The sequence below is a fragment of the Mytilus galloprovincialis genome, chromosome 1 (genome assembly GCF_965363235.1).
Source record: "Mytilus galloprovincialis chromosome 1, xbMytGall1.hap1.1, whole genome shotgun sequence".
Taxonomy (NCBI): domain Eukaryota; kingdom Metazoa; phylum Mollusca; class Bivalvia; order Mytilida; family Mytilidae; genus Mytilus; species Mytilus galloprovincialis.
This window is the reverse complement of record NC_134838.1, coordinates 96,492,379-96,510,431: the sequence shown is the minus strand read 5'-3', so window position 1 is coordinate 96,510,431 and position 18,053 is coordinate 96,492,379. Positions and strand designations below refer to the sequence as shown.

The 18,053-nt window shown below is 32.5% G+C and overlaps 1 protein-coding gene across 1 annotated transcript; it reads left to right on the top strand.

The window, feature by feature from the left end:
- Positions 1-689: 689 nt before the first annotated feature.
- Positions 690-16,310, top strand: LOC143046020 (putative cytochrome P450 CYP44). Its single transcript, XM_076218965.1, has 10 exons — positions 690-791; positions 3,383-3,603; positions 5,638-5,875; positions 10,420-10,610; positions 10,893-11,088; positions 11,506-11,680; positions 12,076-12,242; positions 12,551-12,629; positions 14,433-14,592; positions 15,864-16,310. Exons 2-10 carry the CDS (start codon positions 3,387-3,389, stop codon positions 16,013-16,015), a joined length of 1,575 nt encoding a protein of 524 aa, XP_076075080.1. The 5' UTR covers positions 690-791; positions 3,383-3,386; the 3' UTR covers positions 16,016-16,310.
- The last annotated feature ends 1,743 nt before the right edge of the window (positions 16,311-18,053 follow it).

Genomic DNA, 18,053 nt, shown 5'->3' with positions numbered 1-18,053 from the left:
TTACACTAGTAATTTGAAGGCCCTTTATAGCTTGTTGTTCGGTGTAAGCCAAGACTCCGTGTTGAAGGCCGTACATTGACCTATAATGGTTTACTTTTTTTAAATTGTTATTTGGATGGAGAGTTGTCTCATTGGCACTCACACCACATCTTCCTATATCATGGCTATTGTAAAATTATGTAATTTTTCATAAATGTGTTATCAGAGGTGAGACTCAAATGAATTATTGTCTTTTCTTGTCTATAATAATACAAATCCTTGTAATAACTAAGCGGAGAATTTAGCCTTGAAACAAAACATAAGTTAGTCACAAGTTAGGTTTAAACTGAGACTACTATAACACATATCAGGGGCGGATCCAGCCATTTTAAAAAGGGGGGTTCCCAACCCAGAGTAAAGGGGGGGTTCCAGCTATATGCTTCCATTCAAATGCATTGATCGGCCAAAAAAAGGGGGGTTCCATAGATACACATATTTTTGTAACATTTGTATTTAAAAGGTTTCTAATCCGATCTTGTAAACCGAGAATCAGTCTTTGGACATAAGAATAAGTTTTTTCGTCATTATTACGTTTTCAACGTAACAATAGCCAGTGCCCAAAATTATTAAACCAATACGGAAATGTACCGTATCACGTTCCGGTAAGAAGTCTAAATTTATTAGCACCAAGGAAAGATAATTCTTTCGGAAAAAAACTGTCTGCATTTTTTTTTTTTTATTTCAATAGTTATGGCAAGGGAAATCTGCATAATTTTGTGATGACATTATACCTTCTACTTCTACTTCTACCGGTTAGTGACCACCGTCATCATGTTGACTTTTCTGTCACTTTTGGGTGTACGCAAAAATAATGATATTTGATTAAAATATCAAACAAAAACAAAAAGGTGCTATACAAATATTTAACAGTGGGGATTAAAAACAAGGGCTTTTGATTTATTTGTTTGTCAGGACCCTATTGAACGATTCAAGGCTGCTGAGAGATGTAACTGAGGAGGGTAAGGCATTCCAACCCCTGATGGTCCTCGGGTTACAGGGTAGAATGACTCTTTCCTTGTTTTCATGTTACATTGTGGGATCTGAAAAGAGTTTGGGCCCATAATTCATGAGATCCTGCACGTTGGAATGAGTTTGTGGCTTGCTGCAACATTGACCTCCTGATTGTTGATCTTATACAGCATTGATAGTCGTGCGCTTTTCCTTCTATCTTCAAGTGGTGTCCACTTTAGTTGTTCCAACATATCAGTAATGGATGATCTGTTACTGTACCGGTTTGTTACATGTCTGGCTGATCTCCTTTGTACTATTTCTAACTTGTGTTCAGCTTTTTGGAGGTATGGATCCCATACTCAGCATAGAGAGCTGGCGTACTCAACTGTTGGTTTAACAAGGGAGATGTAGGCCTTTTCTTTGATATCACTGTTAGAGATATTGGGGTTTCTTTTGAGAAATCTGATGGTGTTATTGTCGAGCCTGCAACTTTTGTTGCAGAAAGCTGGACATAGGGATAGTGATCCGGCTACGGCGGTGGCGGCGTTAGCTCACTTCTTAAAAGCTTTATATTTTAGAAGGTGGAAGACCTGGATGCTTCATTCATGGTATACAAATGCTTCATGTTACGAAGTTTCTGTCAGTCACATGTCCAATGTCCTTGACCTCATTTTCATGGTTCAGTGACCACTTGAAAAAAAAGTTCAATTTTTTTGTAATGTTGAATTCTCTCTTATTATAAGTCATAGGATAACTATATTTGTTATGTGCGTACCTTGCAAGATCCTCATGTCCGTCAGACAGTTTTCACTTGACCTCGACCTCATTTCATGGATCAGTGAACAAGATTAAGTTTTGGTGGTCAAGTCCATATCTCAGATTCTATAAGCAATAGGGCTAGTATATTCGGTGTATGGAAGGACTGTAAGGTGTACATGTCCAACTGGCAGGTGTCATCTGACCTTGACCTCATTTTCATGGTTCAGTGGTTATAGTTAAATTTTTGTGTTTTGGTCTGTTTTTCTCATACTATATGCAATAGGTCTACTATATTTGTTGTATGGAATGATTATAAGGTGTACATGTCTAGCGGGCAGATGTCATGTGACCTTGACCTCATTTTTCATGGTTCAGTGGTCAAAGTTAAGTTTTTAAGTTTTGGTCTTTTTATCTAATACTATATATGCCATAGGTCAACTATATTTGGTGTATGAAAATATTTTATGATCTTCATGTCAGTTGCGCAGGTTTTATTTTGACCTCATTTTCACGGTTCATTGCACAGTGTTAAGTTTTTGTGTTTTGGTCTATTTTTCTTAAACTATAAGTAATGGGTCAACTATATACCCGGTATGTTGTATAGAAGCATTGTTAGCTGTACATGTCTGTCTGGCATGATTCATCTGACCTTGACCTCATTTTCAAGGTTCATTGGTCTTTGTTTAGTTATCTTGGTTAATGTGACAGTTGTAATAAAGATTAGCTTTATACTTAGGACTATCAACATAATATTAATGATTAGTATAGAAGGCGAGACATTTCAGCGTGTGCACTATTGTTTGCCTTGGCACAGATGTTTTCGATATGTTTATCCCATTTGAGGTCTGATGTTATAGTTACTCCTAAGTATTTTGCAGATGTTACGTGCTCCAAAGTGTGGCTATGTAAATGGTAGTCCTTTATAATATGTGTTCTGTTCTTTGTTACTGATAGTTCCTGACATTTATCTGAATGGAATTTCATCATCCATTTTTCATCCCTGACAGCCAACTTGTCTAAATCTTCCTGGAGGGTTTTATCATCTGATGTTACTGTGATGTATGCAATGGTGTCATCTGCAAATAGTCTTTCAGTTGATTTAATATTTTCTGGCATTTCATTTATATAGAAGAGGAAGAGGCTGGGTCATAGCACAGATCCTTATGGTATCCCAGACTTTACTTCAATGGAGTCAGATGTTTCCATTCTATAAGAACTCGTTGGGTTCTCTCAGATAGGAAGTTTTTAATCCAGTCAGTGTTGAACTTTGTGTGTTAGTAGACTATGGTCGACCTTGTCAAATGCCTTTGAAAAGTCCATGATTAGGCAGTGTTTGTTCGCCACTATCAAGGTTTTTGGTGATGTGGTCGATGAATTCTATCAGCTGGGTTTCACATGATAGTTTCTTCTGAAATCCATGTTGAAGGTCATACAGGATGGTTTTTTTTTTATAAGCATGGCACATGGTATGGCTGGTTACTATGTGCTCCATTATCTTGCAACATATACAGGTTAATGATATCGGTCTGTAGTTGATTAGTTCAAACTTTTTCCCTTTTTTGAAAACTGATTACCAGTAGATAATTTTAGATAACATATAGAAGTAATGCATATATTTTGATATTTTTTGCAGTGCAATGTCTAAAACTATCAAAATAATCAGTAGAACTTACTGCAAACCTAAGTTCAACCATGGGCTGCACCAAAACCAAAGCTATAGATATAGATATCGAAGTACTTTTGTTGTCGAAAAATACGAAAATGTGACAGGATATGAAGAAGCAAAACCCTTCGAAGAGATTCCTGGACCCAAGGGACTGCCTTTCATTGGGACATTGCTTCAGTACAGGAAAGGTATGTCCTATGACCAGACTGCAGTACCACGATTTCCTGAGGATTACAAGAAATAATTAATATCTAAAGGTCAAATCAATTTGTCCAAAATACATGGTGTAATACTACCTAAATAGATATTAACGTATTCAATTTTAAGATATTAGTCGTGTTTACATAGCATGTTGAAAACAATATTGCGGAGGTAATTATTCAAAAGGAAGACAACTTTAAAAATTTGCATACTAATCGATTTTTTGAAGATAACTTGTATTCATATTGAGTATTTATGACTAAAACGTTTCAGACCTTATAATTATACAAATTTAAAGGGGCACTAGCTACGAGATATATAAAAAATCTTAAGTTTGATTTCTTTTGTTCAATCAATAATGAAAGTGAAATAGTGAAATAACAATTCATTTTTTGTAGCCAAAAAGGTTCAATATTGTCAAATTACGCTAAGAAACATTGATAATTAGTTATTCACCTGCAAGTGAATGAGTCGACCTCTTTAAATTCGTATTCATGTGGACTTCAATTTAACCCCTAGCTAGAGATTGACAACGCATGCATTGTAAATGTACTGGTTATTTAAAGAAAAAGAATGTCAACAATGAATTGAAACTACAGTAAATCATTTGATTACTAATTCGATGCACATAAAATCATTCTTATACGGTTAAAAACAATGAGAAACATCTATTTTCAATGTATAAAATAAAATCAAACAGACCTTTTAAAAATCCAATTGCATGTGTTGGTTTAATCTATTCACATCTTTATTTATGTTTACATCGCTTATATGGTCATCTGAGGTCAAATCGATAGTTAATTAGATGGCGTCTGGACTAAAATACACACGAAAAGAACCTATATATTATCTACCCCATGCTCTGTAAACTGTTTATTTTAGACTTTTGATAGTTTGAATAAATGTTTTACATTGTTATAAATCAACTATGAGAATTTGAGTCAAATCGGTGACCATGAATTTGACAGCTAGTGCCCCTTTAAGCAGTATAACACCATGTAAAATCAATTTGTCCTTGGGATATTAATTTGTTCTTGAAATCCTCATGACATCGTGATACCTACCAGAAGGTGGTTAATATGCTTCTGAGACACGACAGCCATACATGTATTTCGATGACATCCATAGGATAGCCATATCATCCATACTGTAAGTTTGTTTTTTTCAATGAGCGAGTTATTAACAATATTCTTAAAATTTCTTAAAATTTAATCATTATCAGACTACTTTGTTTTATATTTCAAACTTAACTTATTGTTTTCAGTTTGTTTATGCAAGATATTAAACATCAATTTAGAAAGTTTATAATATATATTTTTTTATTAGATTTCAAGTGTATAACAAATAATGAAAAAAACAGCACATTACATTTACAAGTTATCTACGTCACTAACCTGTTCTTGGGAGTCCTCGGAAAATAGTGGTACCCACTTGGGTCATACAATGTAGATGGGTGCAACAATTTCCCTAGAACTCCCCAAAACTCAACAGGGAACCCCAGAACTGAAAGATATTAACTGCAAACTTGATTTTATATGATTTAATAATGCTTCAATTGGTAACTACCATGGCTATGACCACACATTTGAGATATTTGTCATACCTAGATAGTTAAAGTACATTTGACTTCAGAAATTTGAAGTGTGTGTCTTGTATTCTCAATTTTAAGTGCCTTGTATACATATGTAATATGGCAGTATTATTTATTCAATAGGTAAAATAACTACTAGTATTAACTACATGTTATTACTTTTTTTTTTAAGTTCACTGAAAATTGTTTTGTGTTTGTTATATATGCAAGTTTGTTGTATAACAATATGACAGATTTAATTATTCAAATGGTGCATGGGCAATTCTTCTTTTTTAAAACAGTTAATTGTTATTTTCAGGCATATTTTGTTTTTACTTTTATGTGATAAGAGAAGGGAGGCAAAGAAAATGCCTTATATGTAAAGGTAAAAAACATGTTTTTTCATGTTTAAACAAATACTAAATAAGGACTTATGGTTTGTTCTTTTCAGGACCTTTCAATAGATTTAATGTGGACATATTCCAGGATGCCTTGATGTCCAGGTACAAAGAATATGGTCCTATAATGAAAGAAACTATAGGTGGAGTTACTGCTGTTAGACTGTTTGATCCTGATTTTGTCAGAACTATGTATCAGTATGAAGGAAAAATTCCATATGTAGCCCCATTATTGGATACAACAAAACAGTACAGAGAACAAAGGGATCTTTCCCCAGGGTTAGGTAACACGTAAGTCTTATTAGATCCCTCACAAGTAAAGAACATTGTCATTGGTTGAAGTCTTACTAGATCCATCACAAGAAAAGAACATTGTCATTGGTTGTAATATTTATCATATCTTGATGTAGATCTTGTTGATGGCTGACCTTTGATAGCTATTGTTTAGTTTATTTTAGATTTTTGGTGATTTGGAATTTGAAATGTTGCATAGTACCGTTGAACATGTAAAAGAATGTATGTTTTTTCACTAGATTTAATTTTAGATGTTGATATTTTTGTCATTTAGGTCGCTGTTTGTTTGAGGTATGCACACCATTTTTTTTATGTAATACTTTATTTCCGTAAGCAAATACAGCTTATTGGATTTACACAATATAAATATCCGATAGACAATATACAGCATAATATAACATTTATACACAAATTATTCAAATCAATGAAAGAATTAAGCGAAGTATGACATATATAGACTCTTAAAGACATATTAAACTCTGAATAAGCATGATTTTGAATAATTAACCATTACATACTTTTTCTGAAGAAAATAACTACTTTCCCAGGTTGTTTTGCTCTTTAACATTTCTCACAGATAACAGTTGCACTATTTTGAAGTAGATAGTCTCTCATAGTAAAAACTCTTCATATATTGGTCCGAGACCACAATTGTCGTCCCTTGATTTTCGTTGTTCACGAATATAGTCCCTATTGTTAACAGTGGGTTACTTGCCAATAATTTTTAAACCCCTTCCAAATTTATTTCTCCATGTTTAATGCCTCAAATTGTAAGTAGTGGGGTGAAATTACACTGTAAAAAAATTTGGGTCCAGAATTTTACAGGAAAGTAGTGATTTGGTCCAGCTGAAAAAGGTTAAAAATTAGCACTTCGGAAGCTGTCAAAAGATTTCAAGACACCCTAAACACAAAATTGTCCATATTTTGAGTTAGAGGCGATGAAGTTTTCTATAATTTTGATATAACTTGTCCCAAAAGTAGTACAACACACTGTAAAAATTTCATTGAGAAAGCGCAGGTGGGATTTTTTTAATTTTCATTTATGTTCTAAAAGAAATGCACTACGAATTAATTGTGTTCTCGGACCTAAGAGGTGAAGTCTGTAAATATAGAATCTGTACTTTGGCAACTTCCCTAAATGATTTGGTGGTGTCAATTTGTCAAATAGCATGAAACTAAAGGATTTAAACTTTTATTTTATAGAATTTCTTCAAAAATGACAAATTTTAGCATTTTATGGTCAAAATAGGCATTTTAAGGCTTTTTCAATATTGATGCAAACATGGCATCCTGACTTTCTATCTGAAAGGTTTTCATGTGTCAATACTTGTGTTTCTATGCCTTTATCTAGTTCTTTTACTTGTTTATGAACTCAGAATCTACAGAAAAGAAGATTATCTCAGACAATATGTACAAAATGTGTTGTATAAATGACCCTTGTCTAACGCCCTGTTTGGATGAAGTCAAAAGTGGGGTTCTTGGTACATAAAATTTGAAGTCCACAATCAAGAGCTCACTAAATTTGTATCAAAAGCACTTTACAATGTCTATTGTACCTGTTCCATCTCACATAATATCTTTCTTTTCTTCTGTAGGATAGCAAGTGGTTTAAATATAAGCCTGTTGAGACTAAAATTGCATTCAAGTTTTTCATTAAAAAGGCAAAATTCTTTGTATCAGACCATACTGTCTGTAAGAAAAGTTAATTGCAAGAGTCTTTCTGTGCTCAGATTTGTTGTATCATGTCACATGAGTATAGAAATGATAAAAAAGACACAATTTTTTATTTCTTATAGCCTCAATATGCATTTTTTAATGTAAATATGTGGCACGGCCTAAATTGACCCTTATTTTTTTCCAGTCTTACTTGGCTTAAGACCCTTTTAAACTAATATGATGTGTTATTTGTGACTTTTCTTTCCATTTAAAGTACATTCAATACATATGTAAGGATTATTTATAACCAAAAAGCTTCACAAATTTAAAATTGCTGGAAAAAATTACATCTTCATGTAAGGCCCCCTTTCATTGAAAAACCTCAATTTTTAGGCCCAGGCTGATATAAATTTGACTTTTGAATAATTATGCTAAGTCTGATAAATCAAATGAGTACTCTATTGCTTTAAGTACATAATAAATAATATATTAGAGCATTTAAAAAGTATTTTTTGGCAATATTTTAATTTTCAAAGCCCAAAATGTTGATAGTTGAAATTATTCAATTTTAACGTCAAAATTTAACACGCAAAGATGAGTATAGAATTTAACATATTGTCTATAATATATATCCTATTGTTATGAAACTTTGCAAGCAGTGTTATAATTTATTAAGCTTTGGTCATACCAAGTTTTTTTAAGATTTGTCAACTCTTTCTATCCTATTAGGTCCGAGACCACAATTGTCGTCCCTTGATTTTCGTTGTTCACGAATATAGTCCCTATTGTTAACAGTGGGTTACTTGCCAATAATTTTTAAACCCCTTCCAAATTTATTTCTCCATGTTTAATGCCTCAAATTGTAAGTAGTGGGGTGAAATTACACTGTAAAAAAATTTGGGTCCAGAATTTTACAGGAAAGTAGTGATTTGGTCCAGCTGAAAAAGGTTAAAAATTAGCACTTCGGAAGCTGTCAAAAGATTTCAAGACACCCTAAACACAAAATTGTCCATATTTTGAGTTAGAGGCGATGAAGTTTTCTATAATTTTGATATAACTTGTCCCAAAAGTAGTACAACACACTGTAAAAATTTCATTGAGAAAGCGCAGGTGGGATTTTTTTAATTTTCATTTATGTTCTAAAAGAAATGCACTACGAATTAATTGTGTTCTCGGACCTATTTACATCTGATATCATTATGTTTATCATGTTCTAAAATAAAATGAAACTCATCTTCAATAGCATTTTTATTACACATACTATAAAAACGTTCATTTCTAGCTATACTATAGTATCTATACACAGTGCATGACCATTTATTCTATATCAAGTAATATTAGATTAATGGATAATTAGTAATGGCATAGTGTGGCCATCATGTAAATACTGATACAATGTACATTTCGGCAAATTTTAAAAATATGATAAACCTTTAGATATTTTAGTATCTTTAACTCTTTGGTTTAAATTCACTCAAACATGATTGACTGTTTGTAACACTAGGTGAAAACCAAACATCACTAAAACCATATTTACATAATATATCTTGTACTTTACAAGACCAATTTAGCTTGTCATTTGGCTTCACACAACTTGATTCATAGTTTCATACATATTTTTATATACATGTTTTAAAAAACAGTTTTTAGTATCTAACCTTCTAAACTAGTAGTACAAGATTATATGTAAGGGCTAACTAAATCTTTCATAAAAATAAAATAGCATATATATATCAGTTTTACTATGATATTGGTTAAAAGCTCAATAGAGCTTATGTTTTGAGCTTGATTTGTAAACATGGTAAACTATAAATGCTAACTTTTACAGTTGTTTTGTGGCAATGGGTGGACTGGGGTAACATTTTCTATTGCTTGCAATGGCAAATCTAGTTATTATTGCTAATATATTGATTAAATTCACATGATTTTTAATGTTTTTCATAAAAAAGCAAATGATGTCATTGCACATTGTAAAGTTATATCATTTCTATGCTTCCTGAAAAATGTGCAACCTTATTTACCTTTGTATTATATAAAAATTACTATGTCAACATAAAAAAGTCATTCATTTAAAAGAAAACATCAAAATGTTATAAGCTAGATTTATGTGCCTTCAACTTAGTCAATATAATAAAGTATTGCAACACCGAATTGAAATTCAAATTAAAAAAACACTCTTAATTTTTTTGTGATATAATTTGTTGAAATAGTACAAGTTAAACATTGAAACTTTGGAAGTAACACTTCTTCTGATTGGCTGTTGTTATTTTGTTATCAGCCCTTAGACATAATTTAGTCATGTGACCTTGACGTCATCAACGTTTTTTCATGGTTTTCTACGGTTAAAATGGAATTTAGAATTAAATTACAAAAAATGACTGTAATAATTTTTCTGTCTATTTGAAATTACATAAAAAATGTGATGCACACTGTTAAATAACCTGCTACGCGCGTTATTCAGTGTGCACCAAATTTGTATACGACTGCAAAAAATTTTTGGGCGTATATTGGTATCACATTGACGGCTGAAGACATTTGGTTTTCGCACTCTTACTTAAGTATTAGTGAATAGAAATCTATGAAATTTTGACACACGGTTTATGACCATAAAAGGAAGGTTGGGATTGATTTTGGAAGTTTTGGTCCCAATAGTTTAGGAATTAGGGGCCAAAATAGGGCCCAAATAAGCATTAAATTTTTGACCATAAAAGGAAGGTTGGGATTGATTTTGAGAGTTTTGGTCCCAACAATTTAGGAATAAGGGGCCCAAAGGGTCCAAAATTAAACTTTGTTTGAATTCATCAAAAATTGAATAATTGGGGTTCTTTGATATGCCGAATCTAACTGTGTATGTAGATTCTAAATTTTTGGTCCCATTATTTCAGTAATGGAGATGAATGGTATAGATTAAGAAGTGCAGTACAACAGATGATGATGAGACCAAAGGAAGTCACTGTTTATCTCCCTTTAGTGGAAGAAGTTGTCAATGATTTCATAAAGCATATGAAAAATGTTAAAAACAAAAATGATGAAATTCATGATTTTAGATGTGAAGCTGCAAAATGGAATTTAGAATGTAAGTAATGGTTATATGTTATTACCATCTTAGCAATTCTTTTGGTAATGAACTACTAATTTCAATATTTTCCAGAATAGGTTTTGATCCCCAGCTGCATCAAGATAGCAAACTTAAAATAGCAATATCCTCTTTTAGCAGTGTTCTGTTTTCTGAATCAATTTTTTTTTAACATGTTAAACTTTAGATTGTAAATCGAGATCTATATATGATAAAGTTAACTATTTCAAACTAAATAACAAGAAGACAATTTATTTTAACAACATGTGTGCATTTTTTCAGCCTCAGGAATGACATGCTTTGAAGCAAGATTAGGTTGTCTGTTACCAAACATTGAAGATCATCTGTTGAAAATGATACACTATAATGATGAAATATTTGCTCTGTCAGCAAAATTACAAGTCAGTCTCCCTATTCATAAATTGTTTACGACACCACTATGGAGGAAGCTTGTTTATGCTGAGGATTATTTCTTTGGGTAAGTAAATGGTATTATATATATCATAAGGTTACAGGAATGCAGATGTTGCATTGTGGTGCTAAGTATTCTCCTGTTTTATTTCAAGGATCATAAAGAAGGAACCCTCCAACTCCAGGATATTGTATTAACTACTATTTTAATAAATTTATGATGCAGTACGCCGTTCCTAAAGATATATATTTTTTTTGGGTAAGTAACAAATAAAAACAGGAGTAGGCAGTAAGTGTGTGTCTAGTTTCAGAATTGTGCTCTATGAGATGACCTAGCTACGATTTAGGACCATTTGTTCACATTATTGTTATCCAGAATAAGAGGATGATAAGCATAAGCTTAGATTCCTCACCTTAGTGAACAATACAGGCTCCCGAGGACTTATATGACTATTAAAGATAACAAAGGTATTTTGTTTTTCAGAAATGGACAACAATTAGTAGATGAAACAATTGATAAGATAAAGGACTTAGAGAAGTCTGGAAAATTACAGGACGGTGATTATAATTTCCTTACTTACCTGATTTCTCGACCAGAACTAAGTTATAAGGATGTCAGTATTATCACATTGTCATTGTTTGGTGATGGATTAAACACAGTAAGTTGATTTTTTATACATCTGTTTCTTATAGTTAATTTTGTGCCATTGGAATTCCACAAAATAAATAAGTATTGATTGATTTTTGAAAGCAAAATGTACTTTTCAGTAAATTGCACTTTTTATGCTTTTTAAAATGACCTTTTTGAATCCACCAATATTTATGTATCAATAGATGTGTTATGCATTTAAATTTCTTAGAACAGAAACCTCAGGGTCCAGATTGCAGCTACTACAAATCACAGAACATTGATAATATATCATTTCAGTTTACAAAAATAGGCTGGACACCTTACCTTTTGTTATAAAAGAATTTACAAAAGTCTAACTTTTGAAAAATGGTGTGACCGTGTTCAGTTGTTGATTCTAAATCTTCATTTTTGCTTTTTCTCCAGACTGTTCCAACCTTACTTTTTACCATGTTTTGTCTTGCTAAATGTCCTCGTGCTCAAGAAAAGGCTTACAAAGAAATTTCTCAATTCTTACCACAAGAAGGGGAGATAACACCTGAGATAATCAACAAACTGGTTTACCTTAAAGCTTGTGTAAAGGAGGCTGCTAGGTATGTTGACTAATATTATAGAATAGAATACAGTTTAAAAAGCTATATCTTTTCCCTTAAAATGACATATTTATTATGTAAAATTTTTGACAATTTTTTAAAGCCAGGTAGAGTTAAACATCAAGTTTGATGATCTCATCTTGGCTTTCTTTTGCAAACTTTTGAGGCCTAGCGAAAAAAAAATATCCTTTTGTGTTATTGTTTGATTTTACAAGTTGGGGATGAGATAAATATGGTATCCGTTCTGTATTCATTGTAAACACTAAAACAGACATGATAATATATGGTTATGGTTACATATTTTACAGGTTTATGCCTATAGGTCTAGACATAAAAAGAATTCCACAGAAAAACGTGGTGATTGGTGGATACCAAGTACCAGCAGGGGTAAACAAATATTGTTTTCTTATCATTTATGTTTGAGAAGATTGTTTATAAATACTAAAACATAATTTGAATAAGTCCCATTTCAACTTATTTTCATCAATTCATTAATTTTATGTCCACATTTAATATAGCTATGTTGAGAAGATGTTGAAATTTCATTTTATGTTTGTCAGGTTTCTTGTCATGTTTGTGTAAAGTTTATCTCAGTAAAATTACTTTATGAAAATATTTGTTTATTTCAAATACACTGGTTTATAAATATATAAAGCACTCAAAAACATAGCAAAATTAAATAGATGCCCTTATTTCTGAATTTACAGTATCAACCAACTACATAGATATAAGAAGATTTGGTATGAGTGCCAATGAGACAACTCTCCATCCAAGTCAAAATTTGTAAAAGTAAACCATTATAGGTCAAAGTATGGCCTTCAACATGGTGCTAGCAGAGGACTTTGTAGAGAAAATAAAATGTATTCATTGTTGTTGTTTTTATACATTATGCATTGTAATTATACCCCACGCAACAAAGTTGCGGAGGGTATAATGTTTTTGACCCGTCCGTCCGTCAGTCCGTCCGTCCGTCAGTCCTGTTTCTTGTCATCGCAACTCCTCTCAAACCACACAACAGAATTTCACGAAACCTTTTCAGATAATAAGGACATGCTATGTAGTTGTGCATATCGACGGGAAATTGCGATTCAATTTTTTTTCTAGGAGTTATGCCCCTTTGAACTTATTTACTTTAATGTACTACTGCAACAGTTTGTCATTGCAACTCCTCTCAAACCACACTACAGAATTTCACGAAACCTTTTCAGATAATAAAGACAAACTATGTAGTTGTGCATATCGACGGGAAATTGCGATTCAATTTTTTTTCTAGGAGTTACGCCCCTTTGAACTTATTTACTTTAATGTACTACTGCAACAGTTTGTCATCGCAACTCCTCTCAAACCACACAACAGAATTTCACGAAACCTTTTCAGATAATAAGGACATACTATTAAGTTGTGCATATCGACGGGAAATTGCGATTCAATATTTTTTCTAGGAGTTACGCCCCTTTGAACTTATTTCCTTTAATGTACTACTGCAACAGTTTGTCATCGCAACTCCTCTCAAACCACACAACAGAATTTCACAAAACCTTTTCAGATAATAAGGACATACTATGTAGTTGTGCATATCGACGGGAAATTGCGATTCAATTTTTTTTCTAGGAGTTACGCCCCTTTGAACTTATTTCCTTTAATGTACTACTGCAACAGTTTGTCATCGCAACTCCTCTCAAACCACACAACAGAATTTCATGAAACTTTGTAGATAATAAGGACATACTATGTAGATGTGCATATCAACAGGAAATTACGGTTCAATTTTTTTCTAGGAGTTATGCCCCTTTGAACTTATTTGCCTCAATGTACTTCTGCAACAGTTTGTCATCTCAACTCCTCTGAAAACACACAACAGAATTTCATGAAATTTTGTAGATAATAAGGACATATTATGTATATTGACAGGAAATTATTATTCAATATTTTTTCTAATACAATTTTTTTTTCTTATACTTATTTAATTTCTCCAATGACAATGTGGGGACGTGGGGTATGTGAGCGTGCTCACTAAGGTTCTTTAATTGTTTAATAAAAGGAATCCCATGTATTAATTTTACATCTTGATATAAAGGTGCATATGCATACTGTTGTTTCTGCTTTCAATATGTACAATCAACTAATTTTAATGTTTTGAGTAACATCTATTTCCTCTTATATTAACATCTACCTATATCTTTATTTCAGACAATTGTAGAATTTTGTAATTTTGTGTTGTTTAAGTCACCTGACCACTTTGTTGACCCAGAAGAATTTTTGCCAGAAAGATGGCTGAGGGATGGATCTGCACATAATATACACCCTTATTTGCTAACACCATTTGGACATGGTCCAAGGATGTGTGCAGGTTAGTGAGCACTGTTGACAAGGGAAATATAAAATTTTTGAAAATATTGTTAGTGGAAGAAAGTTGATGAAATATGTCCATTTATCTTAAAATTTTGAATGATCTGTATTTAAATCAAATATTGCAAATGGGAGATGAGAACATAAAAATAGGTGCACAAATTACTTTGAGTGAATTGTATATGCTAGATGTTTTGTCAAGCATAGATCAATGAAAACATATTTCTGGATTCTATTTTGATAACACTATGAGGTCAAATATTTGATGCCGCATTTTAGTACTTCAGAGCTTATTTTTATGTATACTATGTCCTGATGACGCCGATCTAATCGGTGAAACATGTCGACTTAATAAAAATTGCAGATAACTTAAGTGTTGTTGTCAATCTAGTGGCTATTAGATATTTTGATAAATGTATATACTACCACACGACCCCAAGTATTTTAGAATTTGTGCATTTAACTACCAAGAGTGGATAAATATTATACTAAGAAGTGTTAAGTGGTAGAATAGGTTTCTCTCATAATTTAATGGAATTATAAAAATAAGAACATGTGGTATGATTGCAAATGAGATAACTCTTCACAAGTGACAAATTGCCACAGAAATTAACAACTACAGGTGACTGTTCAGCCTATTAGAATGTTCAGAATGCATTTGGCAGGTTTATCAAGATTATACACTGGTCAGAATCTAAACGTAAACAGAATTGTACAAATGTTGTGCTTGTAACAGTTTAAAATATGAAGTGAAAACTTGAGTTAGAAGCTATGTAATGTAGGTCAATTCCCTACCTTTACAGACATTTTTCAAAGTTTAAAACTTCACATTTATATTGATTTCTTGATGCTTGGGATGAAGAGTTTTAGTATAACTAATTCAAGAATTGAAATATAAAAAAAAGTAAAAAATAAGTAACTGAAGAACACATTAATTCATGAATTTGCCTAGCACATAAGTGAAATATCAGTGTTGTTGTGTTAAGAGTTGAATATTTTCTAATCTTCAATTATGCCAATATGGGATTAGTTGTTCCTTTTATTACATCGACCATGGACATTTGAATGGAAAATAGAGTAGACAATATAAGGAACTTTCTGTTTCAGCAAATTCTCAATTCATTTTGATGCATAGTCATCTGCAATGTCTCGACATCACTATTTGATGTATGATGTCAGAGGATTGAAATGATTGAAATGATTGGTTTTTTATTTTAATTGTAAGTTTCATTGCTACCAATGTAACATATTTCTTCTGCTTTACTCCTTCAGGAAGAAGATTTGCAGAACAAGAATTATATGTATTACTGGGACGTATGTTACAAAACTTTAAAATTGAGTGGCATGGAAAAGATATGACTCAAAAGTATCAAGTTTTAATGGTTCCAGACAAACCAGCCACATTTACATTTGTGGATCGATGATTCTAATGTTACTGATTATGAACGGAAACATTCATGTGATACAGACATAATAAGTTATATATAATCAGATTATGGCGAGAAAAGAGGATTACACCTCTGGAAAAATCATACATGAAATGAAACTACATGAAAATTCAAGAAATTAGAAATAAGAGTTGAGATCATGATACATGGTAGTCCACCAGTGATAATTGATACATGTACCAACTCTATTGAAAATCCGAAATAAATAACTGTGATATATTTATGTGTAAATAAGGTTGTAATTGATGAATTATTAAAGCTTTAGTTCAAATAGCAGTTCATTATGTTTGGGTTTCTCTCACTCTAGTTGTCAAACATAAGCACTAGACAACATTTAAAATGAGATATGCTCTTTGAAAGTTAAAAAAGTTTTGTCAGAGCTCTTGCACTTTGAGATTTTCATCAGTGTAACTGAAAATGAATAAAGTATATACAAATTAATAGCTTAAGTTAGAAATGAGTTCTGGTATAAATTATGGTGAAGATGGCTTGCAACTTGTCCCTATTGCTAAAATTTAAAGTAATCTTCAACTTTCTTTCTGTTCATCCGTTCATCTGTCTGTTCCCCAATTTTTAGGGTCCACTTAAAAAATGATAGTGCGGATGGGGCATCTGTGTACTGGGGACACATTCTGGTTAAACCTCTAAAGGAGCATATATCTACAGCTTTTAGTAAGGTTTGTGATAAACAGACTGCCTTTTTCAAAAGAATGCACTATGAACAAACAGTAATAGACATTTTAACTTTAAGTTGTTCAATTTTCAAGCAGTAAGTATTTTCCACTAAAAACTGAGTAGCAGCTGCAAGCTCTTGAAAACGGAATGAGTTGGGAAATGTATATCCTATATGCAGGTGGAGTTGTTATATTGCTTCTAAGGTGGAGTAAAACGATAATTTCAAAATTATAATCGTCTTGTTTGTCATAGATTCTTGAACTTAAATGACCACTTATGTCAAGTTCGAGGTATGATCTTACAAATGAGGCATAGGAAGCTATGTCTGTTGTTTCAGTAATTTCTAGTCCTGGGGGATATATTTATTGGAACCCAATCTGAAAAGTTTGGATTGTTAATGGAAAGAACAGCAATGTCTGTGTCATTTTGGTCTTTAGTGGATAGTTGTCTTATTGGCAATCATACCACATCTTCTTTTTAGCTTTTCCCATCACTTGTCGTCCGTCGTCGTCGTTAACTTTTACAAAAATCTTCTCTGAAACTACTGGGCCAAATTTAACCAAACTTGGCCACAATCATCATGGGGTATCTTGTTTAAAAAATGGGTGGCGTGACCCGGCCAACCAACCAAGATGGCCGCCATGGCTAAAAATAGAACATAGGGGTAAAATGCAGTTTTTGGCTTATAACTCAAAAACCAAAGCATTTAGAGAAAATCTGACATGGGGGTAAAATTGTTTATCAGGTCAACATCTATCTGCCCTGAAATTTTCAGATGAATCGGACAACCTGTTGTTGGGTTGCTGCCCGTGAATTGGTAATTTTATGGAAATTTTTCTGTTTTTTGGTTATTATCTTGAATATTATTATAGATAAAAATAAACTGTAAACAGCAATAATGTTCAGCACAGTAAGATTTACAAATAAGTCAACATGGCCGAAATGGTCAGTTGACCCCTTTAGGAGTTATTGCCCTTTATTGTCAATTTTTAACCATTTTTCGTAAATCTTAGTAATCTTTTACAAAAATCTTCTCCTCTGAAACTACGGTGCCAAATTAATCCAAACTTGGCCACAATCATCTTTGAGTTATGTAGTTTAAAAAATGTGTCCGGTGACCCAGCTACCCAACCAAGATGGCCGCCACGGCTAAATATAGAACATAGGGGGAAAATGCAGTTTTTGGCTTACAACTCAAAAATCAAAGCATTTAGAGCAAATCTGGTAGTTAAATTGTTTATCATGTCAAGATCTATCTGCCCTGAAATTTTCAGATGGATCAGACAACCGGTTGTTGGGTTGCTGCCCCTAAATTGGTAATTTTAAGGAAATTTTGCAG

What these genes read in the sequence shown, in the direction of transcription:
- LOC143046020 (XM_076218965.1), top strand. Translation starts at nt 3,387, where the DNA reads ATGTCTAAAACTATCAAAATAATCAGTAGAACTTACTGCAAACCTAAG. An exon ending in TCCCCAGGGTTAGGTAACAC is followed by an intron (nt 5,876 to 10,419) that starts GTAAGTCTTATT and finishes CCATTATTTCAG; the next exon opens with TAATGGAGATGAATGGTATA. An exon ending in TGGTCCAAGGATGTGTGCAG is followed by an intron (nt 14,593 to 15,863) that starts GTTAGTGAGCAC and finishes TTACTCCTTCAG; the next exon opens with GAAGAAGATTTGCAGAACAA.